Source organism: Nilaparvata lugens, chromosome 6, assembly GCF_014356525.2.
Source record: "Nilaparvata lugens isolate BPH chromosome 6, ASM1435652v1, whole genome shotgun sequence".
NCBI lineage: Eukaryota > Metazoa > Arthropoda > Insecta > Hemiptera > Delphacidae > Nilaparvata > Nilaparvata lugens.
The window spans coordinates 1,091,829-1,105,702 of record NC_052509.1 but is presented as its reverse complement, the minus strand read 5'-3'; the positions used below and the strand labels follow the sequence as shown (position 1 = coordinate 1,105,702).

General features: G+C 34.2%; 1 protein-coding gene across 1 annotated transcript in view; it reads left to right on the top strand.

Annotated features, from left to right (window-relative positions):
• The window catches only part of LOC111058218 (disco-interacting protein 2), a 295,605-nt gene extending 288,598 nt beyond the window's left edge, over positions 1–7,007 (top strand). Inside the window, exon 23 of the mRNA XM_039431325.1 lies at positions 3,030–7,007. Within this exon, the coding sequence (XP_039287259.1) occupies positions 3,030–3,282 (253 nt within the window). The 3' untranslated portion in view covers positions 3,283–7,007. The remainder of the gene's footprint in view (positions 1–3,029) is intronic.
• The last annotated feature ends 6,867 nt before the right edge of the window (positions 7,008–13,874 follow it).

The following is a 13,874-nucleotide window of genomic DNA, read 5'->3' as shown; positions in this document are numbered from 1 at the left end:
AGTAGTCAGGTTGTCACTACCAGCGAATTTATCAATTAAGGTAGGTATAATTTGTTGTGATGATGTTTTCTGAATTGTCCACTCCCAGCTGTATTAAAAATTTCTTCAATTTCAATTTAAATAAGGATTTTGAGACGTCCTGAAATACTATGTGGTGTGGGAAGTGACGAGCCAAGTTACGGTACAGAACATGTGAAATATAGAAGGAATTTGTTTGTGTAAGGGATCTCTGGAGGGGTATAGCTGTAATACCAGTGTTAACAGCATACCGCGTTTGATGCATATGTGTAATGGGCCCAAGAATGTTCATGTTGGAGAATAAATGTATTAAAATGTTTTTAATGAAGAGCTGTCTTACAGTCAGGACCTCACTCTCCTCAAAGAGAATGTTAGTTGAGAAACGAGGATTTTTTTTTAGAGCTACTTTCAAAATGGCTTTCTGGACAATAAAGAGTGGCTGAAGTACTGTCTTGCAAGCACCACCCCATGCAACTATACCAAACTCCAAAAGGGACTGGACATATGCAAAGTATGCCATTCTAATCTCTCTCTTATCCAGTACATCGCTCATCATTCACAGTAATAGTTAAATGATGACTAAATTATGACACATTGTTTTAAGAGATGTAGTGATATTTATTCATAATAAAAACACAAATGATCTACAATTTTTTGTAGAATACATCTTTGTGTTTTTATCATGAATAAATATCACTACATCTCTTGAAACACTGTGTCATAATTTAGTGCCGAATACAAAAGGCGAATTTCCAGAGGAGTCGGCACGACAGGACAGGAAGTTCTCCGATTGGCTGTTTCTCGATACGCTAATCCAATCAGCCAATCGGAGAGCTTTTCGTGCCGACTCGTCTGGAAAAACGCTACGTGTGTTTTGGCCCTGAAACAGAATATTATTTGACATTTAACGCATGTAAATACAGTCTTATCTGCTATAAAAAATTTCAATGTTTCGTGATTTTCAAATAAATATACACAGGTTGTCCTTACATGACTATTTGAACAGAATATCTTCGTGTAAGAACTATTTGTCAGTTTTTTATTATATTTTCTGTTGAGATAAAGATTAAGTTATGATTGACAGCTCACGTCAGTAAAACTTCAGAATCTTACAGTAAAAAACTTAATTTCAAAACCCTCTTTCAGTTTTTTGATATTTTAATGAAGAAGCAGTTATAAAATGTCTTACAAGTATCAACTTGAATAGAGAAGCCAGATTAATGAAAAGATATTCATAAAATAATGAAAAGGCATGGAAAATAAACAATTTTTTCACTAAATTATTAAACAAAAATCCAAATTGTTTAATCCCGGGTTCGATTTAATAATTATTGAATTTTTGGTTGATAGCTCTCGTCGAGTTTCCTTCTAGCTGTTCTCCCTGTTGTCAATATTTTTAGTAGTACAAGTCTTCAGAATTATTTACAGCATTCAATTTGGATTTTCGTCCATAATAATAATGGATAAGAAAAATTATGGAAATGTCTGTTCAATATTTTTAGAAACTGTCCTGCCACATTAATTTGGCTTCCCTACTCACATTGACACTAAAAACATTTACTTCTTATAATAAGAACAACTAATCTATTTATGCATACCATAAGTTTATGCATACCATTGTTGTTTCGATCTTTAAGAGCAGATGATGTGACATTATTATGCTAGGATTTGCTTTGAATTTACTAGTTCATTGAAAAATCAATTTCGATTTACTCTTTTATCCAATAGCATTTGAATAGAATGCAGTGTCTTATTTACTTTCCTTATTTTTATTCACCTAAATATCCAGCTATTATTACTATTATACCCAGCTACGATTGCTCCATGTGTTGTTCACATTGTGACGTATATTCATTTTGCTGTGTACACATTGCCATACAATACATAGATTTGACTTTTTACTTTCCTTGCCCTACTACCATAGGTAAGGAAAGTATTGCTTTCCAAAAAAAATTAAGGTACCCTAATTTCAAGTTTTCTATACGTTTCAAGGTCCCCTGAGTCCAAAAACATGATTTTTGGGTGTTTGTGTGTGTGTGTGTGTGTGCGTGTGTGTGTGTGTGTGTGTGTGTGTGTGTGTGTGTGTGTGTGTGTGTGTGTGTGTATGTCTGTGAACACGATAACTCCATTCCTAATCAACCGATTGACTTGAAATTTTAAACTTAAGGTCCTTATACCATGAGGATCTGACAATAAGAAATTCAATAAAATTGAATTCAAAATGGCGGAAAAAATGGCGGATAATTACTAAAAATCCAAGTTTTTCACGGTTTTCTCGAAAATGGCTTTAACGATTTTCTTCAAATTTATACCATGGATAGCTATTTATAAGCCCTATCAACTGACATGAGTCTCATTTCTGGGAAAATTGCAGGAGCTCCGTAATATTCTTTTGAAAAATGGAGGATAATCACTAAAAAACCATGTTATTCACGGTTTTCTCGAAAACGGCTCTAACGATTTTCTTTAAATTCATACCATGGATAGCTATTTATAAGCCCTATCAACTGACATGAGTCCCATTTCTGAGAAAATTGCATAATATACTTGAGAAAAATGGCGGATAATTACTAAAAAAAACATGTTTTTCACGATTTTCTCAAAATAACTTGACCGATTTTTTTCAAATTCATACTCTGTATAGTTATTTATCAGCTCTATTAACTGGCATGAGTCTCTTTTCTGGGAAACTAATGGGGGGTCCACCCCATCCTTGAGAAATGGACTTTGTAACCTCCTTCTCGTGCATGAGGTAGGTAGGTAGAGCAGTTCATAAAAGAACACTTAGTCGAGATATTTCATCTGTAGAACAGCTGTTTTGACGACTTTAAAAAAATGACGACTAAAAAAAATCATCGAATTTCACAATTTACACAAAGGAAAAAGTACTCTGAAAACAATTATATATACACATATGCAAAAGTCTGATCGTAGTTTCAAATATGAGCAAGGAAAGTTGTGTGAGTGTACCACACCAGATTTTTTAAAATTTGATTTGTGTTGTGTTCTAGCGCGGTGTTCACATGGACGAACCTGCTAGTGGTTGTGGTGGAACTGGACGGCCAGGAGAGCGAGGCTCTGGACGTGGTGCCTCTAGTGACGTCAGCAGTGCTGGAGGAACACCACCTCATAGTGGGCGTGGCTGTGGTGGTGGACCCTGGTGTTGTGCCAATCAACTCCCGCGGCGAAAAGCAACGCATGCATCTAAGAGATGGTTTCCTTGCTGATCAGTTGGATCCCATTTATGTGGCCTACAATATGTGAACAATTCGTCTAGACATTGTTCTGTCGCTCTTCATTACTTGGGTCTCGATCTCATCCATGATGCGTGCAACGTGTAAACAGCTAATCTATTGATGCATACCATTGTTGTTTCGATCTTAAATAGCAAATGATGTGACATTAGTATGCTAGGATTTGATTTGATCTACCAGGTTATCGAATTCAAATTTGAGCAGAAGAACTGATCAACTTATTTACTCTAGGTCGCCTACAACGTAAATGAACTAAATTTGAGCATAAGAGCTGATTAACTTATTCAATCTATGTTGCTTACATCATCAATTTGCGAATCAAATTTGTTGCCTACAACATGTGAGCTAATTTTGAGCAGATCTTCATCAAGTTTTGGTCTTTGAGAGAAAATAATGTGAGATTTTTATGCTAGGATTTGCTTTGATCTACCAGGTTTTCTAATTCGAATTTGAACAGAATAACTGATCAACTTATTTACTCTAGGTTGTCTACAACATGTGAACTAATTTTGAGCTGATCTTAATCAAGTTTTGGTCTTTGAGAGCAAATTGTGTGAGATTGTTATGCTAGGATTTGCTTTGATCTACAAGGTTATCAAATTCAAATTCGAGCAGAAGAACTGATCAACTTATTTACTCTAGGTTGCCTACAACATATGAACTAAATTTGAGCATAAGAGCTGATTAACTTATTTAATCTATGTTGCATACAACATCAACATGTGAATCAAATTTGTGCAGAAGAGATGATCAACTTATTTAATATGTAATATGTTGCTACAACATGTGATCTACTTATGAAAACCGTTGAGGTTGCGGTCTCATGAAAAGTCGATATTAACTTGATTCCATCAATGTTGTCTACTAAGTGTGAATAAATCGAGGAGATGCTGCGGTGACGTTCTATTCTATCTTTTCATTATTCTTTCGGTATTTGCGGGCAAATACTGTACTATTATTATGCTAACGTTTGTTTTGTTTCACCATCGTATCAAGGGTAGAATTGTAGGCTTCATGGGGATTATCATTTGTTAGGATTTGATTGGTCTACCAGGATAATTAGTTTGAGTAGAAGAGGCTTCAAGGGGATGAGTTCTTGCCCTGTAGGCCTTCTGTTTGATTCATCTTGAAAAATAAAATAAGAAATTTGAGACAATACTCTAAGAGAATTGTCAAATTAGAGAAATATTTTATGAGAATGATGGTGTCAAAAAGAATTCGTATTCAAGCATTAGCTTCATGGGGATTGAGTGATTTTTCAGTAGGGTTTGTGGCAATAGAATATGAAATTTTCTGAGAAGCATAATTTTCATCTTTAGTCTATTGACATCAATGTTGACGTACTTGGTACTTCAAATATTGATAAAAAGTTTACATCTCTTCCAGTTATTTCAGCTATTTTGAAGAGTTGCTTTGTTTTGCTATTCATTTAAAGAAATTGTTGATACTATCTTTGTTGAACTATTGGAATTGTTCCAAGGTTTCAAACCAGTTCTAGGTTACAAGATAATATTGTCAAGATTCTTCTATTCTTTATTCAAAATAAATTATTGTAAAGATTCTTCTAGTATTCATGAAAAAGAAAGCATTATCAAACAAAATTGAATTGAAATCAGTGATTCAAATTGAATTTGGCTTCAAATAAATATTGTACCGAATAGAATTCACGATTTTTTGAAGCAATGTGGTGGGTGTTCAAAATAATGAATAGAACTTTTATTTTGGTTGTCCAGTAATGTTTTTCAAGATGTAATCTATCATATATATATAATTTTATAGAAAGTGTAACATTTCATTTGTGCAATAGATCTTGTACCTGTTCAATTTCGGTTACAATCAACTTCAATATCTTGAAAATTCTTGTGATAGTTGTGTATCGTTTATCAGATTTATAGTGCCGATTTAAATTATTCTCAAATTTATATATTTTATGTTGCTCACAAGTTAGGGTCAACACTCTTCCGACTATTAATTTATTTAAATATTCAGCCTGTTTGAAGAACAATCTACTCAGTCATCTTGTATTAGTTAATGGAAAGTATTCGTTTTATTTTTCAACTTAGTTATGTATACTTCATCTATTATGTAAGGTACCATGAAAGTAGATTTCAAACAGTAACATGGATATTATTGTAAGAGTACATCAGTGTGCACAATAATTGAATTCATTGGTCGATCTACTTTTGAGTAACATATTCAATGTTTGGAAATTATAAGCACACGATAAGGCTATATATATTCCAAAAAATCTCTCATATAAACTTTAATTGTGAGAATCTAAAAATAGATTCGATGTTTTGTATAAATATTTCGTAATATTCTTGAAGTAAGTACAGGCTAGTCATTCAAGAAACTGAGACAGAAGGTAGCTTTGTGTTTTTAACATAAATTTCGGTAGTTTGTAAATAGTTGTTCGATTAGTTGTCATGTGCCAATGCCGTGTTAAGAACCAGACTGGTCAAGTCACCATCTTTATTTTAAAAATTAAGACCCTACCTGAAGTTAATCTCACATTTTTGTTACGAGTTCTTGAACTGTATGACATATTTTACACGATACTGCGTGGGGGTAGATACCACTGATTTGTGCACTTTGAAAAAATTGAATATTTCTATTACTAGCGTCAAGTAATTTTGTCATTGAAGTATTAAGTTGTAAATGTCTTATTATTGTTGTTTGTATATGTGATTTTTATATATAAATAGAGTATATGTTCTTTCATTTTTACAATGATATGATACTTATCGTACTGTAATTTGAATCTACTAGAATTTTTATACTTATTGTATTTAGAACAATGACTGGATTTCCCAGTATTATTGAATATGCCATATTCCTTCACTAACTTGTTGTAAATAAAATCTCACTGTAAATATTTTATTGTATAAGAAATTATGTGTATGAATTCATTATAAATAGATTATAATATTACTTAGTAATGTTGATGATTGATTATGGTAATGATAAGGCTCAAACCACTTAGAGAATTTCAAGAGTTAAATTGTATGAGCGAGTGTGAATGACAAATTTATAGACAAATTAATTCACGTAGACTCAATTAAAAAGAAAGCAAATGTCAGCTTAAATTAGACCAAATCATAAATTTTGTTAGATATGATTGTTTGTACAACAGAATTTACAAATATTTGTAAAATTGCAATGCATTATTGAGGTTTATAATGGAAGTTATACGAATAAATTCACAATAGAGCCATTCTCAATCTTATATTAATATTATGGATCCATATTATAATATAAAATTTTCAAAATACCAATCTATGTTTTTTCTGGTGTTTTAAGTTCAGGAATGCATTATAATCCCTGTAATTTCCTATAAAATTACCTTGTTATAATTTGACTAATCTTTTGAACATTGTGGTATTTTTTATCTCCTTTCAAAGCTAGGTACTTTGAAGCCGATCCATGTTGCCATTCTTTGTTGTGTTATATTTATATATCTATCCCTCTCTCTCTCGTAATTATTGAGAAGCATCAAAGTAAATTTGGATATTGTTGAATTTACGAAATAAAAAACAAACACACAGTAATGTTTGTGGCTTACACTATGATATGAGATCACATTTTTATTAAATATGAAAAATCTAGATGACAATACTAAAAGGCTATTATAATATGAAAATAAAAATTGAGTACTGTACTTTCTTTACAGCATGACAAATTATATAATCCGCATTTAAATAAGTAATCGAAAATAAAAATAGTTTTTATTCAATACTAATGTGTTTTAATTGACTGCCTTTTGAAATCTCATTCATTTGTGTGCTTTTAACCTAATATTCTGTCGTCTCTTCCCTCTCAGCAAACAATTCGGAAACAGTGTGCAGTTGGAAAAGTTTAGATCTATCTGTTTTGTGTAATTATAGACAAGTATAGCAAGCCAATGTTAATCAGATGCTGACCTAATAACCTGAATCTCACTATAGCTGCTTCAGGTCTTGTGAGCTTTCAGGTCGCCTGGTTAGTTTCAGGGCCTCCGACGCTTTAATGTGACTTGACTGTTGGACAGGAAGCTCTCTAATAGGCAGATTTGATTGGTGTCTGAAAAGCACCTTTATAAAACGTTTAATGTGGTCTCTCCCAAAGGGCCAAGCCACATGAAACGTTTTCGCACTGGCGGTGGACGAATCGGCAAAATGGGAAGCTCCGATTGGCGGATTATCAGCTGATTGAGTTGCGCGTTCTGGAACCAGCTGATAATCAGCCAATCGGAGAGGTTTTCGCTGGTCGACATTGATTTTGTTTAGATTGGGCCAATGTGTGGATGCTACCTTAAGGTGCGTACAGATTTACTCGCCGCGAACATGAGCAATTCACTTTTAATCAGCTGATACCAAGCTTTTTATATCTGTATCTTACCGTTTCTGTAAAAATACAGATATAGTCAGCTGATTAAAAGTCAATTGCTCATGTTCGCGGTGCGTATATCTGTACGCACCTTAACAGTAACGTGTCCATTCGAATACCGGGAATGATCAAAGAAAAGTTTCTTGTTCAATTATTATTATTATTATTATTATTATTATTATTATTATTATTATTATTATTATTATTATTGTCATTTGTTACGTGAAGCCACAAATCTGAGCAGAGCTGAAGTGGCATGTAACATGTCATGAACATTTTTCTATGCAAAGTGTATGCATCTGTATAAACTCAAAGTATGAAGGCACCACAACATTCCTCCATTGTATAGGGACACGCTTCCACAAGTACATTAGTAATTGAAGACAAGAAAAGCCTATGACTACCACATAACCGTATTCTTTCAGGTAGACAATTGAAGAGCTTCAGTCCCGAATAATATGGTCCCTTTTCCAAAAGTGTCAGTCTGTGAGCGGGGTACTGATATACAGCTGAACTCTTTGCTCTTGTGCTATAGCCATGGCAAACTACATTTCCCTCAAATCTCTCTGAATTTCTGAAGACAAAATTTACAGTCTCAAGGAAGTGCAATGCTGGGACCGTGAGAAACCTGTATTTTCTAAAAATGGGCCTACATGAATTGGATGGCCGCAAGCCCTCCAAAACACGAACAGCTTTCTTTTGCATCTTAAATATTTTATATAAATTATTTTTACTATTCCCCCAAAAGAAGATGCTGTAGCGTATTAGGGCTAAAAAATATCCATGATACACCTTCTGAGCTGTCTTTATAGTGGATGCAGTCCTCACAGTTCTCAGTGCAAAAAGTGCATGATAGAGCTGTTTTATAAGTTTTTCCAAGTGTTTATCCCATTTCATATTTTTTTGCAATTCCACTCCAAGAAAACTAGTCACTTCAACAGACAAGCACTCCCTCCCATTTGAAGCATTCAGGTTTGAAGGTTCAGCATGATGTCCCGTCACGGCAAACCTGATATAGTTGGATTTAGTCATATTCAACTTCAATGCATTATGACCAAACCAATTGTTGAGTTGATGCAAAAGGAACCTTTAGATAACAAAGCCAACTTTCAATACCTTCGGCTACGGCCAGGTTCAGAGTAGGCCTCATATCAATAAATAAATCGTTAAATCTATTGTTTTATTTCATCTGGTGTGTCAATATTGACACTGTGATATTAGTGTGACTGGAATATTCCAGGATGTGTCAATGTGATTACTAGGCTTTATTGTTTCAAAGAATTGAGACCAATGGCTTCATGTTAATAATTTCTTTCTTTCTTTCATTTATACATGCACAAAATCAAAACAATGATTGGGAGAGAAACGAACAGAATTAATCCAAAATTATTTTTCCCCCAAATTTAGATAGTTGATGAGCAAATGTGAATAATGTAGATAATGGCAATAAGGTAGCCTAACTTTGGTAGATTTCTTTTTGAATGAAGTAAGTGCAAATCCTCTCAAAAAATGTATAAAAACTTGCGCATTTACTTACATCTCATCACTTATGTAAAACAAAACATGTTATGGGTGACATACTCTTACATTGTGAGATAACGAGAGTTTATGTTTTGGCTATGCTACTGTGCACAGGATTGAGTAGATATTGTTTATTGCTTTTGTAGGCACAATTACTCCAACGATTGCTATTTCATAACCAACTCAAGAATCAGACCTTTCCAGTATTGACGTTTTTTTTATGAAAATATAATAACAATTAAAAGAATACATCGAATATTCCAATATCCCGAAATAGCTCTTTATCTTGATTCAATTCAAAAAAGATTTTATTTCAAAGAAACATAATAAAAAACAAATTCCAGCTGTACAAAATAATCATACACTTGACAATGAATAAGGTACACTGAAAAGAGTCTTAAATTAAATACAAATTGATATGAATAGGAAATAAAATTTTCGCATAGGCATTGCTGCCTGTGTGCGAAAATGAGTCCAAGGTAGGTATCTTTATTGGTTACTCTTGTACAATATATACTTATTAACTTATCAACTTATTATTTTTTACTCATTTACTATAATAACTACAAAAATGATAAAAAATTAAATGAAGGAAAGAAATAAGCCCCAATCCCCAACCGTTTCCTATCAAAAATTGTATTCGTAAATATGTAGTAATTTTACATATATAAATATATATAAAATGGTACAGTAATAATTATATTATATATGTATTAATAAATAAAATCTTTATTGGTATCTTTATTGGTTACTCTTGTACAATATATACTTATTACTTATCAACTTATTATTTTTTACTCATTTACTATAATAACTACAAAAATGATAAAAAATTAAATGAAGGAAAGAAATAAGCCCCAATCCCCAACCGTTTCCTATCAAAAATTGTATTCGTAAATATGTAGTAATTTTACATATATAAATATATATATTCAGTTGCGATAAGATGAATTGTGAGTGAAAGACACGACAGTTTGTGCTCTGCAAAGTTTACAGTTTCTAGTGGTGATTTCGCTGTGTTTTTTCTTGAATTTTGGCAAGCTGTTGGATTTTGTGGTTCTGTATAATTCAACCTTACTCTGAACTCAATAGGTATTTTTAATAGTTTACTATTTCAATTTTTCGTTGCTAAAATGACTACACCAAAGCAAACAGGTTTGGGTGACACAAGTAAGCAGGCTGTTGTTAAAGATAAGGTCGTGGACAGAAAGCTCAGATCGAATTCTTCTTCTTCTGCTTCTACTCCTCTTTCTGATTGTAATATCTCGGAAGCGGCCGATATCAGCCCGGCGATATTGAAGTCTATCGATCTATCTCTAGCATCGTATTTTGAAAGTGACAAATTGTTGGAAAGGGTATCTGCTCTTGTTAAAACTATGATTGACGAATTTACTGGTGGGTTATCGGCCTCACTCCAAGCTGCTAATAAAACTATTAATGATTTGAAGGAGGAAGTGGTGACTTTGAAAAAGCGCATCGAGGAAAGTGATTCAATTCTTCACGAAAGATTGGATAGCTATGAACAGTACAACCGCCGTAATAATTTGAAAATATTCGGCGTTCCTGAGACTGAGGGGGAGTCCACTGACAACGCTGTTATTGCCATTATTAGGGAGAAATTGAAGCTCAATATTAATGAATCTCATATTGAGCGTTCACATCGACTTGGGAGAAAGCCTCGTATGCCTGTATCTGGTGACACCAATCCCATGACTCGTCCGCGACCGATCATCGTCCGCTTCTCTAGCTATCGCCATCGGAAAGACATACTCGTAAATAAAAAATTACTAAGCGGTTCCTCAATCGTTGTTAGGGAGGATCTCACTAAAGAAAGAATGAACGTATATCGGCAGGCTATTCAAATGTTCGGTCGAAATAAAGTCTGGACTTTGGACGGTGTTATCCATTACATTAATGGGGACGGAGCTAGAAGATCTACCGTTCGAGGTTTCGTTGAGGATGTTCATTGAATAAACGGTGAAGACTCAGTGACTGGACTATTAATAATTAGATGATGCTTTCTTTTTCAATGCCGTTTCTTTGATATATTTATTTTTATTAATATTATATTCTTATCATTTCCTTGCTTTATTCTGTTTTCTCATTTCTGTATAAAGTTTTTTTCTTCCTTATAGCATTGAATTTAGATTTCTCTATACAAGTATTTTATTTTTCTGAATTTTTTGACTCTTCACTTAATCTCAACTTGATATGTAAACGATAAGATGCTGTGTTCTTTGTCAATATTTTTTTCTAAATATTAATATCTTCATTTATTGTATCTTATATTTTCCTAACCGTAGGAACGGTTGCTTATTTTGTTTTTCTCATTTTTCTAGGACTCTCCTTTAAAGTATTGTAATCCAATTTTGCTCTTTTCAATCTTTTATGTGTTCAAGATTCTATACAACTCATATCGTTTCACCTAAACTTGACTCGTCTCATTTGAAACACAACAAAAAGATGTTGCCTTCCTTTTCCATTTTCAGCGTATTCACCCATTTCTCATAAATATTTTTGTCATAGAGCGCAAACTCTTTTTATGTCAAATACTAAATCATGAATCCCGATTTTGAATGTAAATATATCTCATCAGTGGATGAGTATAATGGATACATTTGTAGTGAGGATGGAGTTACTTTCTTCCATATGAATATCCAGAGTGTGAATAGAAACTATGACGAATTATTATTATACTTGAGTAATATGTTAAGGAAACCGGACTTTATAATTCTCTCCGAAGCTTGGATTCAGCCAGATCAGAATATTGATGTGTTTGAAATCGAGGGCTATGCCTCTGTGTCTGCTTGTGCAGATGATAGATGCGGTGGCATAATAATTTATCATAAAAATGAGTTTTCTTGTAACCTAGTACAGAGTAATGTTGAAGGATCTGACTCCTTGGTCTTGAATTGTGCTTATAATGATGTTAAATTTACTGTTGTTGGAATCTATAGATGGCATAGAGTCGCAGTTGACCGTTTTTTAGACAGCTATGATACATTTCTGCGGGATATGAACAGTGATATGTTGATATGTCTTGGTGATTTCAACATTGATCTAAATAGGACTGATAGGGTTGCTGATAAATATCTCGAGATAATAGCCTCGGTAGGTCTAGAAAATTTAATCAATATTGATACTCGTGTGACTGAGCGTTCTGCAACGTGCATCGATCATATCCTGTTCAGAGGTATGCCACCTTCATCTGTGCGTTCTGCAGTTGTTGAGGCTGCTATAAGTGATCATAGAGCAATTTGTCTCTCTATTGCTCTCGCCAAGCCAAAGGCCAATTCCGAGCAAAAAATATTTGAGAGGATCGACTGGGAACGTCTAATAGGTGTACTAGAGCATGAGAGTTGGTCGGCCGTCTATGAATCTGTTCACACCGACATGGCTTATGACAGCTTCTGCTCTATTTTAGATGATGCTATTCGGACATCCAAGCATCAAATCATCATTAAAAATCACAAGGGTAGACTTTTGAAGCCTTGGATGAGGGAGGGTCTGTGTCAGGCGATAGCATCGAGGGATAGGTTATATAGGAGGCTTAAAAATGATCCAAGTAATGTTAGGCTGAGACATGAATTTGTTAAACTCAGATGTAAGATTAAGCGGTGGATAAGAAATGCCAAAGAGAAGTACTACTTTGAGTGTTTTGAACGCACAAAGGGTGATTCCAAAAAGCAATGGAGACTGATAAATGAGTTGGTAGGTAGAGGTTCATCAAAGCAAAGTGTTTCAAAAGTTGTAAACAACAATGAAGTAGTAGAGGATGAACAGGAAATTGCTGATTTATTCAATAACTATTTTATTGATTCTCCCAAGTCAGTTGCCCCACCACCTTTCCCATCATCATCAATTGATGATTACTACAACTCATTCAGGGATGATCGCTGTACCTATTCATTGTACTGGTCTCCAATTCACTCCATGGAAATTAATGGAATTATACATAGTTTGAAAAGCTCAAAATCCCCAGGCATTGATGGATATACCTCAATAATGTTTAAAAAGATCTGCCATATCATCAGTCCAGTTCTTGCTCACATATTCAACTTGAGTCTCTCTGAGGGCACTTTTCCAAGTAAACTAAAGATGGCTAAGGTTATACCAATTCCAAAGAAGGGAAACTCTAAGGATGTTCAGAATTATAGATCTATATCACTGTTATCCATTGTTGCACTACTGTTCGAAAAGTTAATAAAGGTTCGAATGATGTGCTTTTTGAATTCATTCAATTTTTCTCAAAGAGCCAGTTTGGTTTCAGAGAGGGCTTGGACACTGAGCTGGCTCTAAGAAAATTCATTTCAGAGATTTCAAGCAACATCAACAGAAAGGATATGAAAAGAGTTGCTGGAATGTTCTTGGACATCCGGAAGGCATTCGATACTGTGAATTATGAGATTCTGCTGCGAAAACTGGAGCTGGCTGGCGTGCGTGGCTTGCCCTTGGCATGGTTCCATTCCTATCTACATGGACGTTCTCAAGCTGTGAAGGTGGGTTCCAGAATGAGCTCCTTTCAGGAAATGACCTGTGGAGTTCCCCAGGGATCAGTTTTGGGGCCGACTTTGTTTTTGATTTACATCAATGACCTCTACTCAGGCCCCTTCAAGGGGAAATTCACAGTATTTGCAGATGACACAGCCCTATCCTATGGAGCTGGATCAGATGTTGAGCTATATGAAGACATGTCCGATGATTTAAAACTATTGT